The 18,714-nt window shown below is 40.1% G+C and overlaps 1 protein-coding gene across 3 annotated transcripts in view; it reads right to left on the bottom strand.

The window, feature by feature from the left end:
• rsrc1 (arginine/serine-rich coiled-coil 1) overlaps positions 1-18,714 on the bottom strand; it is a 121,881-nt gene that overhangs the window by 49,059 nt on the left and 54,108 nt on the right. For all 3 annotated transcript variants that reach the window (XM_040009495.1, XM_040009493.1, XM_040009494.1), the window contains exon 6: positions 14,183-14,234. In XM_040009495.1, the coding sequence (XP_039865429.1) occupies positions 14,183-14,234 (52 nt within the window). The remainder of the gene's footprint in view (positions 1-14,182; positions 14,235-18,714) is intronic.

Raw genomic sequence — 18,714 nt, 5'->3', positions numbered from 1 at the left:
ATTTAACTCCTCAGCCTCGTGAGAATAAACACATGCGCGCATGCTGATGCATCAATCTTACCAAATGAAGTCAAAATACGTAGCTAACACTTAGAAAGTCAGGGTGTTAAAAACATGTTGCAGCCCATTTAGCTACAAATCTGAAATCAGCAGAAGAAATAAGCAGGTAGTACATGCAGCGACTCTGGCTAAAAACATTCAGCTGAATGGCAGGGAGAAAACGGTTAAGTGTACACTTAAGCATCTGAGCAATTTGAAAATCTCTGTTGGTGGAAACTCCATGGAAAAGTACAGTAAGCTACACAATGTAAGATTCCCAACTTATGACTGCACCACTATACTTTACACAGTAAAGTCACATTTCAAGCATGTGACTAGATTCCTGCTAATCAGATCATTTTCAAGTTCAGGCAACACATACAAAGGTTACACACTTTATTTGCCCTTCAGCTACTGTGGTTAGATTTGAACACACAATCTGAAAAAAGTACCAAGGCTGACCTTTGATTTGAGATGGTTTTATGTCAGTAGTAGAAGAATTGTATGAGAAATAGTGATTGTCTTGAATTTCACATTTTACATCATTAAGTTATTTATAAAATAGTTTCCCTTGCTGCAGTGCTACTGTTGAAAGAAGGGGGCAGTAAAGCACCTACAACACCATGAAACAACAAGAAGAGAAGAACGACATGCTAATAAAAATCAGGCCTCAAACTGACAAAGTGTGCAAGTAAAATCAGGAAAAACATGCAAAGCCAGCCAACGACAGCTGTTAAAACGATCTGGGTGGAGGACTAAACAAAGGCGAGCTCCAGCACAAACAGTGCCAGGTAAAGCTAGCATGCTGCAAGTCTGCCACAGCCAATACGTGGTCATTTGAGAGCAGCAAAGCCAATCCTAAGAAAAAGTAACAGACTTTCAAACGCAATACCCAAATACAAAAGTATAAAAGTATTCGGAAACGTGGCTATTCAATGTTTCTGAAGCAGATTCTTCTTGCGTCATTATTTTCTTATACTAATTCACATTGATATTCAATTTGCATGAGTATATATGAGATGAATGCACACGAAAAGGAGATGATGCAAAAAAAAATAAAAATCTTACAGGTATTAAAGTTTTGCTAAATCAAAAGAAACCAAGAATACTTTAATCTGCATGTATGTGTTTTCTTAGTCATATGTATGTCCAGTACATCATCACAGTAGTTGTTGCAGTATGGCAAGAGTGCTCAGGCGTTAACAATTTGCTTTTAGAATGATTTAATATAAAATGTATCCAAAATTAAACAAATAAAATACACAAACATAACCGCTCTTACAGTAAACATTCACCACTGCCTGTAATGATGTTTTCCTCCTAAATTAAAAGCAAAGCAAAAAAATTGCAATTTATTTGAAATTATTTTAAGTTTAGAAAAAATGAAAGAAGAAACTACAAGAAAAAAGATAAACAGACGAAAAAAAATGTTCAGTTATTTTCATGCAGTAAACAACATTTTAACAGATTTAGCTAGATTTTGTGTTTTATAGAATAAAATCCTAAGCTGGGTCATTTAACAGGAGCAGCAAATGAAAGTGAATAACAGACAGCAGCTAACTGTAGGCGTTAAGCTTGAGATAATTTAATTGGTCCTGAGTCGGGGTGTAAACATAAATACCAATGACAATCTTCAAAGTCGATTATATCGCGACAAGTTTTTTGTTTTTTTTATCAGTGTGTCCCGCAGGACCTCGGCCATTAATCCACGAGCTACATCATAATCTCCCTCTGCTGGCCATTAAACCCCCTACCTTTTCCTGATCTGTAAAATCAGCCCCTTTCCTTGATACACCTCCACATTTTGGTCCCCTGGGGGAAGCCGTTGCTCACTGTTGAGGAGTTTTACACCGATTTGTTGCCAATTTGTTGCTTTCCAGAGGAAAAAAGTAAATGTAATAATGAGGGGGGAGAAATTCATTAAACATGCAGAAAATACTTTTCAAGAACAAGAAAAAGATTCACGGGGATGTTCGTGCGGCGCATAATCATGCCTCTGTCTGCTTGGCCCGCGACTGCATAAAACATTGAATCTGGGGATGAACACGTTCTGCTGCTTTGGACCCTCTTCCTCTAAACACTCCATCCCCACTCCTTATTTTCCTCCCTCCCAAATCCCTCTATCTTCCTTTCTATCCCTCTCCCCCCTCTCTCTCTCTCTCTCTCTCTCTCTCTCTCGAGATCTTTCTCTGCGACTGCCAGAAACCACAATCATAAAATTATTAAAATGCTGTTTGGCTGCCATTAATCAGTAATGGTGATAAATCCTTGTGTGGGAAGTGACAGAGCATTAGTTACATACCTCTTGGCCTCAAAGACAGAGAGTAATGAGCCACGAGCCGGACCGGGTCAATCATAAACTCATCAAATGCGTCATTTAATTTCTTCATTTAGACAAACACAATTTGTTTATGGGAAAGATATCAGGTGTTGTGGAATGAGAAACAGCGCTGAAACGCTGGTACATTAATCAGGGCTTGATTACACGCGACTCTGCGGTTGTTTATCCTAATTTCATTCATTTCCATCAACAAAGCAAACACAGACGAACACAGCCATTAGTGATGGTTGGGGATGGCACAATTACAGCCTCGTATTAAATAAAGTGATGATGAATGGTCCAATACAAACTAAAACAAAGGGGTTTTTATTACTTCAATTCCATCCCAGCCTCGCCTTCCTGTGTGTGTGTGTCTGTGAAGCTTCGCCGGTGTGAAAGGAGAGAAGCTGTTTCAAATTTATTACCAGAGGAGGACATATTGATGAGAGAAAAAGAAAAGGGAAAAATAAAAAAAACTTTGGCTGTTGGTTGCATATGATAACAAAGGACAGCGTTATATATAGCAAATCCTCTGTTACTGCTTCTAATTGAAATCGGTGGGTGAGCTTGTTACAGAAGCAGCTCAACCCCAGAAAGTGACACACAGACACATGCATTTATCAATACACACACAAACCCTAGTTTAGCATAAACTCGAGTGTACACGTACCCCCAAACAACCCCCCTACACAAGCTGATAAAGATGAAAAAACTAACAGCAAAGTTGGATATTTTTCTTGATCATGTAAAGCTTCAAGAAGCTCAACCAGCATGTCTGCGGCTTGTTGATGCCGGCTTGCGAAAAGCTACAGAACCGCACGCGGCATTTTTCTCCAAACCACTCACTGTTAGCCATAACAACACCCGACACCTCCTTTAAATATAGCTGTAAAATTAGCCATGTGTAATTGTATAATGCTGCACTCGTTTCAACAATATCATAATTATGCACTTGCGTGATTTGTAAACCTCTCACAGAGCAGAGGCACATTCTGGGGAGTACAGTAGATACTCAGTTTCTTGCCTGCAGCCATGAAAACAACTTGTTTTTACACTTTTACATATTAAATGAGATATAATTTGTTTGTTTGTGAGCTTTGGAGGCGCTGGTAGGCAGATTCGGTTACATTTACACAAAGCTTGACTAGCATTTGCTTGGATTTACATTTGTCATTTCCTGTGACTCAGTCATGCAGGACTGTAGCACAACAGCTGAGGCTCTACATGCTGGCATGAAGAGATGCTAAATTTGAGCTTAACAAGCTCTGGAGTTTTTGCCACTGATAAATAATAATGGATTGCATTTATATAGCGCTTTTCGGGACCCCTCAAAGTGCTTTACAATACCACTATTCATTCACTCTCACATTCATACACTGGTGAAGGCAACCTACAGTTGTAGCCACAGCTGCCCCAGGGCAGACTGACAGAGGCGAGGCTGCCATATCGCGCCATCGGCCCCTCTGGCCATCACCAGTAGGCGGTAGGTGAAGTGTCTTGCCCATGGACACAACGACTGAGACTGTCCGAGCCGGGGCTCGAACCGGCAACCTTCCGATTACAAGATGAACACCCAACTCTTGAGCCACCTTAGTTCCTCTAGCCTGTATATGTATTTATCCATATTGAGACAGCTCCTGAATAAATGTCTTTCTTCTCCTAAGATCTCAGTCACAAATGTCTAGAGACCAGTCGGCAAACTCCTGGCAACCGCCAGTTGCTGTGGGAAAATATGCATTTCTAAACCAGTCCTTGAGCGTCTGCTTGAGGTTGTTGCAATAAAAACTTGCTTCCATCATGGGAGACAGAGTTGTCTGCACTTGCCAACAACTAACAAGTCTCTAGCAATGTGTGACTGGAGCCCAACTTACAGTTTAGATTAGATTTAAGCGACATCAAACAACCCTTGACGCTTGTTCCTTTGACCTGTAGTGCTACTTATCGAATGCACTGTTACCCAGTCTTGGAAACAGCCACTGTAGACACGTCTGCCTTCTCTTAATCTAATTCAGCAATATTTCCTTCCACTAATCATGACACTGTTAAACATAAAACCATGCTGTAAGCTGTTTCAGCCATTTTCTTTTCACTGACAAATCATATCAGCCTGGTTTCGAATCTACTTTTGATGACGATACAAACATTAAAGTATCTCCAAAACGGGACATTTAACCAAAACAATCTACATGGATAAATACCATTACAGGCCAGAGGAAAAATAATACACCTTATCTATTCAATTACCAAAACGGCTATCAAAAGAATGCAGCTGGATGTGTGCAGAATCCAAGGTTGTTTCAGCCTCCCATCCGAACATTCATTCAGCCATTTTCTGTATCTGCTTATTTGTATTCATGGTCACAGTTGGGCTGCGGCTTGCACTGGGCAGAAGGCAGCGAAACATCACAAACACACATTCGGACCTATGAGCGTTTTTTAATTTCAAACACACCTCACCTATGAACCTTTTCTGGCCTGTGATACGAGACCAGCCGAGGCTACAGACAGGCTACACGTCGGTCCAACTGGACAGTTTTGTTGCCGATTCAGATCACACAAATAACCTGTATGAAATTTCAACACAGCCGATCTTCATTTAAACAATTACGCTCATTCCAAAGTTGGAATGACGACTAGAAAAAAAAGCGGTTGAATATTTCCATGTGAAAATTGGAGAGTGTTAAAATCTGACTATATATATACATGATTCATCAAATGACAAATGCTTAGTAACATGGTGATGTTATTAATGACATCACAGAGTTTGTTTCTCTTCAGTTCATAGCAGAGGGGGAGGGGGTTTGTGGGTAAAGTACTTTTCAAAAACCCAGCACGCATGTAGAGCCATGTTGCCGAAGTAGCACTATCCCACTCTGCATAAATTCACCGAGACCAACAATCATGATTAACAACCACGGCTACTGGAACAGCCAAAACACGATTGCATTTCTGGCATAATTGTATGGCCCCGGTCTTAACATGAAGAATAGTGTGTCACAGGGTGGAAATTATTCCAAATCACGAAAGCAGGAATGCACAGGTCAACACTTTGCTGCAATCTATTTATGTCTAATCCAGGGCCAATTGGACAGCTACATCTATTAAACGCCTGCAGAAATATTTACAAACACAAAGTGAGGAGATGGGGCGATCCTAAAAACCAAATGATATCACAGTACGACCTGCTAAAAGATTCACCTCTCCACCGTCTTCCCTTGCAAGAAGAAAAAAAAATGCCCTAGACACAAAATCTTTTGCAGCAATACCTTTCACATGGTGAGAATTGCAGTACTGCTGCTACACACGGTCTTTACTCTTTCCTTCTAATCTTTCTCTCACGCTCTGCATTCTTTGCATTCAGCCTCCCTTCTCCACCATCTTCCAAAAAAAGCCCTGAATGCCTGCCAGTGGTCCAAGGTAATTAAATTACTTAGCAAAGTTTACTTAACAGTAAATGGTTAGCAAAATTTAAGGTGATTGCAAATTTGCTTTCATTTCACTTCAATGGCTGGCCTGTTTAAGGCTCGTCTGCAAATAATTAGCACATACATTTGCATCAAAATCGTTTAAACCATATGTTGCAAAATTATGGAAAGCAGCAAATTAAAAATATTCCTTTTCTGTTATGGAAATGCCTACATGTTGAGAGGAGAGAAAGAGAGAGTTAGAGCGGGAGGGAGGAGGGAAAGATATCACCATGTGTCTCCAAACACCAACAACAAGGAGGGGGGAAAAAGAAAAGGAGGAGGAAGGAGGGTGCAATAATGATTCAGTTTGGATTTGAACACACTCATAACGATCTTTTTCAAGAGCTCACCAGATGCTGTTTGAAATCTGCCCACAGAAGAAAAACAAAGCTTTCCTCAATCTCTTACTCTCTTTCTCTCTCTCACACACACACACACAAAGAATCAGAGAACTTCCTCTAAGTGGCTCTGTCTGGTACAGTATATACTACTCCCTAAGGCAGGGCAAGGAAAGCTGTACATTAATTTGACAAGTAGTATCGACAACCTGAACCCTCAGTATCACAGAGAAGGATAAGTAAGGCTAAAATAAGTGACAATAAATAAAGGCGATTGTGGACCCCAGCATCCAAATAACCTAATATTTTCTCAACTAATGAAGTAATTATTTAGTCAGTACAATTCCAGAAAGTAAAAGAAGAAAACCTCAAATGTTTTGTCCAACCCACACCCTCCTCAAACCGAAAAATATTGAATATGACTGTTAAGATAGAGAAACGCAGCAAATCTCCATATTTTGAAAGCTTTAACCAGCATGTGTTTCACGTCAATAAACAGAGTTATCAAAATAATTGACAAGTGACTATCTGCTGATCCATTCGTCAGTTAATCTCCTCTGTAGCCAATTATTTTTACTTACCGCTGCACCTACCAGTTATTTGCATGACGGGTTTGTTGAAAATATTGTTTGATTAAATGTTTGACAACAAAATATTGACAACTTGTGAAAAATGTCCACAGTTAGCAAGGGGTGCAAACTGACAATGAAATGACTCAAAAAGCCAGCGTAGATTCCTGTTTAAAGACTGCACCGATAATCAAAAAAGCTCCAGATATATTTTACTTAAATAAACAATTAATACAGTGTATGTATTCCTTTTAATTAAAAAATTATAATAATTAAAGCGCAATAAAACCGATTGATGAAGAGCTTCCTGTTAAAATAAGTGAAATTCAAGTTGATAAACTGATTGTAGAGGAGCAGTCACGAGGACCAAATTCTTCTCAAAATCCTTAAATGTTTATTCTTTAAAGGTGGAGAGCACTCATCATTTAGCCAAAGTTAAGACTGCATTAGCGTTTTGCAGTGTTGCTGTTGAATTTTTGCCGTAGCTTTAATGTTAAATCAGATAAACTGTTCCCGTACCATGGCAATGCAGGAAAAGCAAGAAAGCAGGACATGAAAAAGCGTAGGATGCAGTTGGACCTGCGTTTATTATACCCATAAAACAAACCAAAAATCAATTGGCACATAAACCTCGTATCCGTGCAGTCATTTGTTCAATCATACCCCCCTCCCCACGACTGACAGATGCCTGACCTGAAAGACTTCCTATTGAAAATAGAGATTACTTGTAAGTATAGATGAACGCAGATCCAGTTCTTTTTAAAATTTACACACACCCTTAAAATGTGCACTTCTTTCGAGGGGGTTTTGTGGATGCTCACTATATGGTATAGTTTTTAAAGTGAGCTTAACAAACCCTTCCACCCATCACATGATTATCAGTGTGTGTTAGGGGCTGTTTGTTAAAAATCTTATTCAGGTATTGGGGTCTTGTATAAGTGCAGGCCCCATACTCACTCTCTCTCGCTCCCTCTCCCTCAGAGACATAATTACGAGTGTTGACTGGAACAGTGAGGTAATGGCACATAAATCCAGCTGATCAATGGTTACGGAGACTAAATTACAGGACACTCTTGTCCCATTATCCTCTCAAAGGACAACAGGAGATGCATTCCTGCAGAGATGCAAAGGGGATTTCTGCTGCAGTTGTGTAATTGTTTCCTTTATTTGAATACGCTGGAAGCAATGTTGTTACCTTTCTAGCTTTATGATCACACTAACAGGAAACCAAACTGTATATCAAACTACACTCTCTGTAATTCCACTAAACTAATACAATGTTATAGTAAGGCTTTTAAAACATGAGCAAATATCACTTAAGAAGCTATATTAATACTTATCCTTTTTTTTCCTTTATTCTTTGACCAAACTTTTATTGTTAAATTAGGAAAGCAAAACATGACTGTTATAACAAAAGCATATAGTGTTGTCTTTAAATAAAACCATTATGTCTAATTGCTTATAATGTTTTAATCCAAGAGATTCCCTGATTCTGATTACAGAACACCCTGGTCATAGTAAACGGGCATACATTTAGACTGAATGCGAGTGAGGGGGAATGTGTAGTTAGGGGTTATTACAGGGTAATTCCCTTGTGTTTTTACAGAGAAAATCCCCTTTGAAATGAAGGTCATCACTTGTGTTTGTGACAATCATTTCAGTCATGTCATACAAAGAGTGTTGCCACAACTGGAGTGACAGCAAGGTGATGAAGATGGATAATGCGATAACTGCAATTCGCCGCCTAACGAATCCTGTGCTGCAATCGCGTGAAGATTGCTCAATCTAAGTAGATGGCAATAACAGTAGAGATAATAAAAACCGAAGAAAGACCAAGTTTATAAAGAAAAGGTATGTATTTGAGCGAGGCAACAAAAAAAAAAAAAAAAGAAAGAAAAAGGACTGGGTCTCGCCTCCGTCGCCCAGTCCCCGTCACCTCTTATTCTATCAGAACAAAGGGCGGCAGCCTCCTAAATGCGGCGCATTAGCCCTTTAGTTCCAGAGGGGGTAAGGTGACACCCTCCATGTATGTGGTCTGTTCAGCACACATCTGTCAGGGCCTAAGGGGGTGGGCAGGAGGGGGGGGGAGGGACAGCAGGACCTAGACGCACAAGGAAGACGGAGGAAAGAAGGAGAAAGCTCAAGAAAAAGGGTGTGTGTGTTTTTGGGAACCCTGCTGTGACCAAGAAGCCTAATACCCTGTATTTACTCTGGATGAATTAGTCCTATCGTATGATGCTGCTAAGCTTCGCTGATCACGCAACGCTTTGCCTCTTCAGTAAAAGACACGCAAACCCAAACAGAAGAGACTGAGACACTTCAACAGACAAGCTGATAAAAATAAATAAATGTGCACCATCATACCCTGGTAGCAGCGGTAGTGATATTTATGTAGGGAGCATTACATTAAACATTAAACATGTAATGCTGAACGACTGGTCTCTGAGTATTCAACAGGACTTGTTCTCCGTCTCGCCTCTTAATTTCATTTTAGTTTTTACAGAACGCCATAAAAGCAAACGTAAACACGGGATTTCAACTGACATGAACAGATATCAACAGTGAATTTATCAGTTACTCTTACTGACTCAATAAATCAAGATTTTTCCTTGTTAAAAATAATGCTACTTGACTTGGAATGTAACATAATTTCATAAAAAGGCAATAAGTTTCAGAATAATTAGTATGAAGAATTTGGACTATATTTAAACTTGACCCGACTGGTGATGAACAGTCCAGTCAAGTTTACTTGACGCACTATTACTGATGAAAGTTGGAGCTTTTTTTTCCTAATCAAAGCTGTATTTTTAAAAAAAGAGGCATCGATACAAACAGCTGCAAATTTGAGCCTTTTGTATTTCAATATGACACATGTGCACGAACACTGCTTACAATCAAAAAGTACATTGGCCAGACATTCAAATACATATGTCTTATTATTCATTATTAATGTTGTGTTAGGTGTTTTCATTATAACTCCATAGCTTAAGTTGAAAACTGAAACAATGCTCGGTTTTTCAGCTAGGTGTTAAACTGACAGAAGAAGTTAATTCAGACCAGTGAAGCCCTTCCAAGTTCAAGCCTCTGATGAGATCTTAAGGATTGTTTGTTTTGCTGCTGTCAAAGGTTCAAATGGAGAGAAGAAGGAGGTTTTGATGACCCTTGGCCCTCAGGTCCTAAGTGGGTGTTCTGCAAACACTCCCTATTGACATGTGGATAAGGAGAGGCCCGCTGCTGAGCACAGTACTTATGTTCATTTGAGTGGAAATGGACACTGCTATGAAAAGAGCCAAGAACCAAGCAAGTGGCTGAAAGGAACAAGAGTATTAGATATAGTAAGGGTGTCATGGTTGCTGTGTGTCTGAATGGAGGTATGTATGGATCGAATAAAGTGGTTTCTTTTGTGTTTGTCAGCTTTGAAAACAACAAGGCTGCTATACTTCTTATTTATGTGTGATTTATGACGACTCAGTATGTCGCTCAAGAGACGTACTTATGAATCAGGGGACAGAAATAAGTTGTGCTGAAATCCAAATGAATCAAACTAATGGAAGGTGTCACACAGTGTTACTTTGGCCTCTTGTACACTGCCCAAATAAATCCAGATGAACTTCCAGAAATGACAGCCTTCCAAAAAGTTTTTCCGTTTTCTGTCTCATACATTTTTTGATAATCCACACTATGCAGGAAAAGCAAGCACTATATAATAATATATAATAACAATAATAATGAAAAAAAAATCCTTTAAATGGCGTATATCATAAACAAGATACAGAAAAGGTTTCTCTTTATATATTTTGGAACGATGAATCACATTCAGAATGTAATAAATAAAATGTCTGCATCCTGCTATGATGCAACATTTACTATAAATTCAATGTGCATAAGAATTATTACATATATAAATAGTTAAATTTTGATCAGTATCTTATTATTGATTAAATTATGATAAGCAGGTTTGGTATGGAAATACGGGGTGTACTCTGTGAGTGTGTGTGTAGGTGTGTGCGTGTTTGATATGTAGGCCAAGCAGGAAGTGACCCATAAACATATCCATCCAGCTCTTTCATTGGGGGCCAGTGTTGCCCTCCTCATCCCGCTCCACACACACACACACACACACACACACACACACACACACACACACACACACACACACACTCTCAAAGCCCCTAGTGAGCGCTAAGCAGGCCAGCGGGCCAGCCGAGGGGGCTCATTACAGGTCCACAGAGCCCCCCAACACAAAGGCCTGAGCCGCTTTAGCCATGGGATGATCTGCTCTCTACTGACTAGAGAGAGTCCATAGACGGACAAAAGGAGGGAGGGGAGGGAGGGGATGGAGAAAAAGAGGTGAAGGAGAGCAGAGATGAGGAGAGGAGAGGAGAGCCGCGGGCTTTAAGGATGTCAGGAGACCCCGAGAGAGAAAGCCTGGCGGGCGCTCAGAGAGGAACGGAGAGAAGGAGGAGGAGGAAGCTTAAGCTCCACGGCTACGTCAGGACATTAACATTCACACAACCTCCCAACATCTGCTGCTTCCTTCTCGCCTTCCATCCCTATCTCCCTCTACCCGCTAACAACGCTGGAACAAAGACGGTGAGGCAGAATGAGCGGACAGATAGACGGAGAGAAGAGAAGCAAAAATGGGGAGAGCAAGGAGAGATATGAGCCAGATGAATTAAGAAGATTTGGCAGCAAGAGACTTAGCAGCTGCAAGTTCAGAGGATTTTAGAAGTAAAACTAAAAAAAAAAAAAAAAAGACATCCCTAATAATTGTAATTATACAAATGTGACGAAATTACCAAGGGCACACTGACTAAAACTGAGGGCAAAAAGCTGAAAATAAATCTGAAATAAAAACAATTATAAAAGTATTAAATATAAAGCATTTCATCAAGTTAAAACCGTTTGCCTATTTGTATTTTATTATGGGTCTTTATGAGTGACATGATCACCCGAAGTCCTGATACAGGCCAGGCTCGGCTCTATGGTGGAGACAGTTTCTGACTGAGCCATAAAACTGTTCTTCTGGAAGCCTCCAGGAAAGAGAGGAAAAGCAGAGACATGTCCAGCGCATTAAACCCTCTCCTTTAGTCCTGCGTCTGGCCCTGAGCCTGTGTCTGCACCAGTGTGACCCAATGCACTCAAAGCCACATGCTGAATTTTATGATGCTTCACCGCCATTAGTACAACATTAGCCTTGAGGTGGCAGTGCAATGAGCTGGGCCTATACAAGAATACGCATGAGAAAAAGAGAGAACTCAAATATTTCTAAACTAGTTCCCATTCTTTAACAAAATAAATGTTAAAAATCACCAATCCTCACATGTAAACTATGCCAATTTAACATATGATGGAGTATGTAAGATATGGCTCCGAAAGTTAAAGTTCAACTGAGTGAAATCACATCAAGGGATGGCAGTGTTGTTCTGTGGCCTACGGCGAGGGTGAACAAGTCTTAAGTGAGCTAAGTATGTGGCTGGCGGGTGCTTTATAGATGATGTATAGATGCTTCGTTCTTTCATATATTTCCTGTGGTGAAATTAGAGCTCTGTTCTGAAGTGCTGTGTGAGAGAGAGTGTGTGTGTGTGTGTGTGTGTGTGTGTGTGTGTGTGTGTGTGTGTGTGTGTGTGTGTGTGTATGACTGTAAACATGAAGACATCTTTCTCCACAGTCAATCTCTGCCTGTCACATCTGGCTCGCAACTCTACCCCTCGAATACACACTGGAATATATACACCGTGTACATGGTGACATCTATGACTTATGTACTGGGAGGAGTGTTTGAAATTAAGCTGCAGTGAATATGGGCCCAGAAGCACTCAAAGTGGAGAGTGTGTGTGTGTGCATTTGTCTGTGTGTGTGAGAGGTAGTTGTAATGTATGTGGGGAGGGTTGCTTTGACTCTGTGCAGAGGAAAACAACCATGAAACCCATTCAGGTTCACAGTGGAGAGAGACAAGAGACTGTGGCTTAATCCCAAAAGGTTTAGCAGTCCAGCTGGAAAATGTGTTTAAAAAATTGTTATATTTTTAAATTTAACATATTTATCACTGCATGTAAAAGTGGTCACCTGTTGGTTTCTTGGCTACTGTCTCGAAGCCTTGAGTTTGGCATTTTAGTCAATTATAGTTTTCTTTGGGAGCTGCAAATGGCCAAATTTGGAAGTGAGGGTGGCTCCGACGCTATCACCTAGTGCTAATTTGCTGGGTTAGTAAGGTGGACAGACCGTATGAGTGCATTGCAAAGACTATTACAGTAACTAGAATTTCACCCACTGAAGGCACTGCAATCGACTTGGCCAACATGGGAAAGTAGCACATTTAACCAATCAAAACACTCAGCTGTGACTTTAATATGCAGCTACATCAAAAAGGGTGCCACACTATTTCATTTAAATGAATTGGCACAAATAATAATTTTACAGTGCACAGGTTTCATCAGGTCCCACTCACACAAACCGAGAGACAAGTTGGCAACCACCGAGCGATCATTGAGCAACCACCAGTGATGAGGGAAAACTGTGTAGTGGTTGGTGGATTCTGCTACTGCTGCCTATTGCTGAGTGAAATGAGATGAAAAGTTTTTATTTCACCCAAATCATTCTTGTGATTGTTTTGGTCGCTAGCATATTGCCACAAGTGCCAGTGTTTGCATGGAAGACAACAACTTGTCTGCAAACTGTTGCCAACTACTTGTGGAGCAGTTGAAAAACTACAAAAACTGTGACACAAACCAGAAACAGAGAACACTCGCCTTACAACTGTGCCACACTGCTCAAGACATGTTAAACTTTTATTTTGAAGGCAAATGCTTGACTTCGAGTCTTTGCAGACAAGTCTGCATCTTCCATGCAATCTATGGTCGAATGTGACAATCTGCAACCAGTGCAATCTAGCTTTCAAGAACATATACCTCTTCACAATCATTTTCAAATAGCAACTGCCAGCAACCAAGTTGGGGAACGCACATTTTTTTCCTCACTGGGTGACGGATGGTTACCAGATGGTTGCTAACTGGTCTCTAGGACTCCTACAGGGAACAGTCAGTGGTAATCTCAAGAAATGATCAATAATCACTTTAAAATAACACAAACAACAGCAACAAAAAAAAAATGTTGCGTTGTTTTTCCGAACACATTACTGTAAATAATTTGTAAATCCACTGCTTTAGTGTTTAACCTTAAGTACTATCAAAGGGTTATTTGTCTTTCAATTAATAAAAGGGAGACTGACAGTGGACCGACCGACCTATACTGACATCCCTAGACTGATGAGTTACAGTGACAGAAAATACCCACTTCTGCATAGAAAATACTGTACTGTACTGTCAGACTACAGATGTGCAGCACTGCAAAGTATTTTTACATACTTCCACAGATTCCCGACATGAGGGAGCAACATTTCTGAGCCACGCTGTGACAAAAATAAAAACATTAATATTATCCACTTACCCGCAGCCTGCAGGACCAAATGCATTCGAACCTTAGCCTGTTCTGCTGGAGTCTGCAGAAGAGTGACAGACAAAGAGATATTGAAATGAAAAAAAATCAGACAGCAACATGATATTTTAATTGTTGGATTTTGTTATTTTAAATGGTTTATTGGTAAAGGCCAGCTACAGATTAGCTGGTAGACTGAGTGTGCTTGAGGGCATTTTTAGCACTTGTTGACACAAAAGCTTCCAAATGTAATTTTTTTATAAAGAAGAAAAAAGATGATCCACCTTTCACTTTGGCACCCTGCTGCCTGACACATGACAAAGCACAGTTTGCGACAGGACCAACGGCAGCCACAAGTACAAAATGCCATCTATGTAATTTAGCTCGAAAACTGCTGTGTCCCTTAGGCCAACAAAATATTTTACCCATGATAATCTTTAACTGCAACCATTAGAGTGAATGTTCCCGTAAACTGTCCTCATAGAGCACCAAGGGACAACTTCACCAAGCTACTAGGCCTCGTCATCTATAAAAATGCTGCTAGTGGAGAAAAAAAATAAAAAAAGAATAAAATGAAATAAAACAGAAAGCAGCATCTCTGACACACCAGGGAGAATCAATGAGTAAAAGATGAAGAGAAATTTAGAGACAAAGAAAGAGAGAGAGGGTAGGAGAGAAAACAAAAGCTGCTGTAACAAGTCTTTGGAGAGTTGGATAAGAGGGCACGGAGAGCACATTTTACAAAGATCACAGCCAAAGACTCAACATATTCCCCCTTCCTATTGTGTGTGTGTGTGTGTGTGTGTGTGTGTGTGTGTGTGTGTGTGTGTGTGTGTGTGTGCATCAGAAACATTTAGCGGGCATGAACGGGCGAGGGCCTTGTGCTTTGACAGCTGTATTGGGAAGCACATCCCTTTTCTTTTTCTTTTTTTTTTCCCATGACATGGCCTCAAAAGGGTCTTGCTGCAATTCCAATATCACTGCTATTAGATTTGAGGGTCTTAATTGTCAAGCAAGAATGATGGCTACGACAGGGCACGAGCTATAAAAGGCGAAGCGCGATGCAGATTGCTCTCAGAGGTGTTTTGGCGCTGCCGTGGCAAAGCGGCCCTTGTTACCATGCAGCGGCAGAGACTGTGTGTAGGATTAGAGAGAAATTAAATGCTAATGGGGATGGGATCTGAATCCGCTGCCTGGGAGCATCATTTAGACGACAGGGCCGGGGCGTCGCTGACAGGCAGCGCTTCCTCCCTCCACCTCCTCCTCCTCCTCCAACAGACAACCCAGCTCTTCCTCCCATCTCATGACTCCCCACGCACAACACAAAAAATCGGATTTATCAAACTGTAAACTTGTCACTTTGTAAAAACGTCACTTTTCGGTGGCAGCCGGGGAAATATAATGACCCCCTTTAATGTAGTGATGTCAGGGTGCTGTATCCTAGATGGTACACACATCAAGGCATGACTGACACTGAGACATACGTAATGCAACATGGATGTGTGCTGACATGGCGGATCACACGTACTGACTGGCACTGCTTGACAGTCAAAATTATGAAGTGCTATTATAAGAAGAGGAAAAACACTTGAGGCCTTCATTCACACAAAAATGTATGTATACACACACACAAACACTCTACCTACCTTCACAAAAAAGGGATTATACCATAATTTGTCTAATTTCTCGTCCTTTTTCAGCAGCTTCACATTCAGGTTTTGAACCCGGTTTAAAGGCACAATTATGACAAAGTAATCAGTCTTGCTACAACCAGCCACATAACGCAATAACACATCACTGCTTAACTATCCTGATCATTGTGAGCTACGCAATCATCTTAGTTACAGTTTATTACAACGCCCACTCCGTAATTACATTAGCATTTGTTTACATTGGCCTTAAGGCATGTGCAAGTCCATGCATCCTAAATGCGCATGCACGCACACACAAACACACACACTTCCAACAGTTCCTCAAGGGGTAATGAAACACTGAATCACACTACTGCTGCTACTGTACGCGGTCTCTGTAAGGGCTGAAACTCCCAAGCAATTCTTACAACATTAACCAGTAAAGTGAAAACAACTATTTCCTAATAACAACAACAATGATTGGATTGAGGCCAGAGGGGTGAAGCGTGTTTCCAAGTTTTAGCAGAGAGAATGAAAGCAGTTTTCTCCTCAGAGTCACGCATGGTTTGAGTTTCCCTTTAAATAAATGCAGAACAACAAGGGAGGGGGGGGGAAAAGCATCTTAAAAAAAGCTGCGCTCCCTGTATAAAGTACTAAATGAAGCGTGACAGAGTAACACTCTAATTAATATCAAGTTATCATCACAAGTAATGTAAAAGGTACTCAGAAGTCAGCTAACAAACATACACACACGCCCAAAATTGCATGTTTTTTTGCTTCACAACTAACTCTTTATTTTTCACTCTAATTCACACACGCACGCCTGCTCCCTCTGTGTGTAATTCATTAGTAAACAATAAAAAGGCGTTAATTGTGTTCCCCAGAGGCAGATCTGAGCTCCCCCCACTGGGAGAGAGGCACCCGCTGCATCTGAAGTGGCTTTGCCCCTCAATTAGAACTGCGCCTTTCCCCACGTGCACAAACAAACACGAGACACCGGGAGGAGGACTGTGTGTGTGTGTAGGGAAGTAATGTGACTTGGAAATGAACAGCGCTTTCCTTGTAGAGGTTTTAGATTATCACACTGTGAGAAAAAGGGAGAATGGCACAGAAAAAAAAATGAGACAGGGAAAAAGAAGTTGTGCTTTCTTTATGGTTCAGGAAATATAGAAGATCAAATGAAGGGGAGTGTTAAGAAGAGGGGAAAAAACTTAAAAGAGGAAGAATATAGACATATAGGAGGCCAAAGACAAATTAGAAAAAATATAAATACTTTTAATGGTGTTACACGATATACCACTAACAGCTTGAGAAGAATGCAGATCTGCTCATTCAGAGCCATCAAAGAAGTGTCTTTCTGAAGGACACTGTGGACAAGAAAAGCTGAAAGAAACCCTCCAATTAACTGACCAGCACCTTTACCAATAAACCTCCAGGAACCTTAAAACCACAATTATATTCCAATAGAACTTTTTCATATGATTTTCATTGAATCATATTGCATCCTGAAATGTTTTCAGGTGTTCCAAATACGGACCATCGGCAGACAAGGTGAAGAGCTAACTGTCAAAGAGGGGCATACAGACGTACTAGTATGTACTTTTGACATTAATTTCAAAGGAATTTTTTTTGGCTTGTACTTCATTATAAAATAAAAACTGACAGATCTAGTACCGTTCAGTTTTTCTATTTATTTATTTTTAAATTCTACCTATTTTTTCTTCTTTCCACACATCTGGCGAATTGCTGGAGCATGTAAACAGTGCTTATGTGCAAGCCCTGTTTGTCAAAATCTGCAGTATTTCAGTTATTTTTTAGCAAATAAATATTAAATGTGTGTCCTGCTATGGAGCCCTCTAAGTGTTGTATGTATGACAATGAAAAATTCAGTTATGCACATATGGAGTAGGTAATATTATTAACATCATAGATATCGCATTTTTCCTCTTTTTCGCTATCAAGCTGTAAAGAAACAACTTTTAAAAACACACACATTCGTCTATCATAAAAGAATCTGCTCTTATTGGTTTGACAACACTGTGGCACCCACACCCTCTAGAAAATTCTTGTTCCAAATGTAACAGGAAGTCCAGTGTGCTCAAAGCAGCTTGCATGCTTACCTCACCACGCCGACGACAGACACACTGAGACACGCTTAGCTCAGCTAAGTGCCATTAGTCAAAAATAAACACGTCCCATTAGAAAAATAAATTACCCTCACACTGCTTGCTAAAAACAATGCTAGCCTGTGTATAATGAGGTCCCGCACGCAGGAAATTTCATCTCTTTGCGGTAATTCACTAGTTTGAGATGCAGACAAAGCAAAGTGTGGTGGGTCAGGTGATGATTGTTAAAGCAGGAAGAGTGAAGCCAAACAAAGGTCAGAAAGGCCATCTCTAACCAGCGTGATGTATCAGCTCCATCTAACCACACAACAGGAAGAGTTCATTTATGATTAAGCAAAAAGAGGTGGAGGACATAAGTAAAGAAGAAAAAAGCACACAGAGAATGCAAACCTCCAACCAAGGCACAGCTTAAATTCTCAGCAGTATTTACTTTGAAGGGAACAGTCTTGTATTTTCTATATATTCATTTTTGCCCCCCTTTTTTTTTCTTTTTAAACATACTTTAAGAAGTTTGTAGTGCAGTAAAAAGACGTGCAAAGAACAGGCTTTTGTTACTTGTCCCATTTTAATATACTTTACATAATTTTCAGTATATTTTTTTAATTTACGTGGATATAGTGCATTCACATCATTGTTTAGAAAGAATTGTTTAATTATCACGTTATTTTTTTATTTCCCCAAAAGCTATACATCTTCAGGTAAATGGTGCATGTATTTAAATTGTTATGTATTTAAATGGTTATAATCTGTTACTGTCATGTATGTAACAAAGTCATAATAAAATAAA

The sequence above is a fragment of the Simochromis diagramma genome, unplaced genomic scaffold (assembly GCF_900408965.1).
Source record: "Simochromis diagramma unplaced genomic scaffold, fSimDia1.1 OVJJ01000344.1, whole genome shotgun sequence".
Classification (NCBI taxonomy): domain Eukaryota; kingdom Metazoa; phylum Chordata; class Actinopteri; order Cichliformes; family Cichlidae; genus Simochromis; species Simochromis diagramma.
Note: the sequence above shows the minus strand (reverse complement) of the source record. Positions and strands in the feature narration are given on the sequence as shown.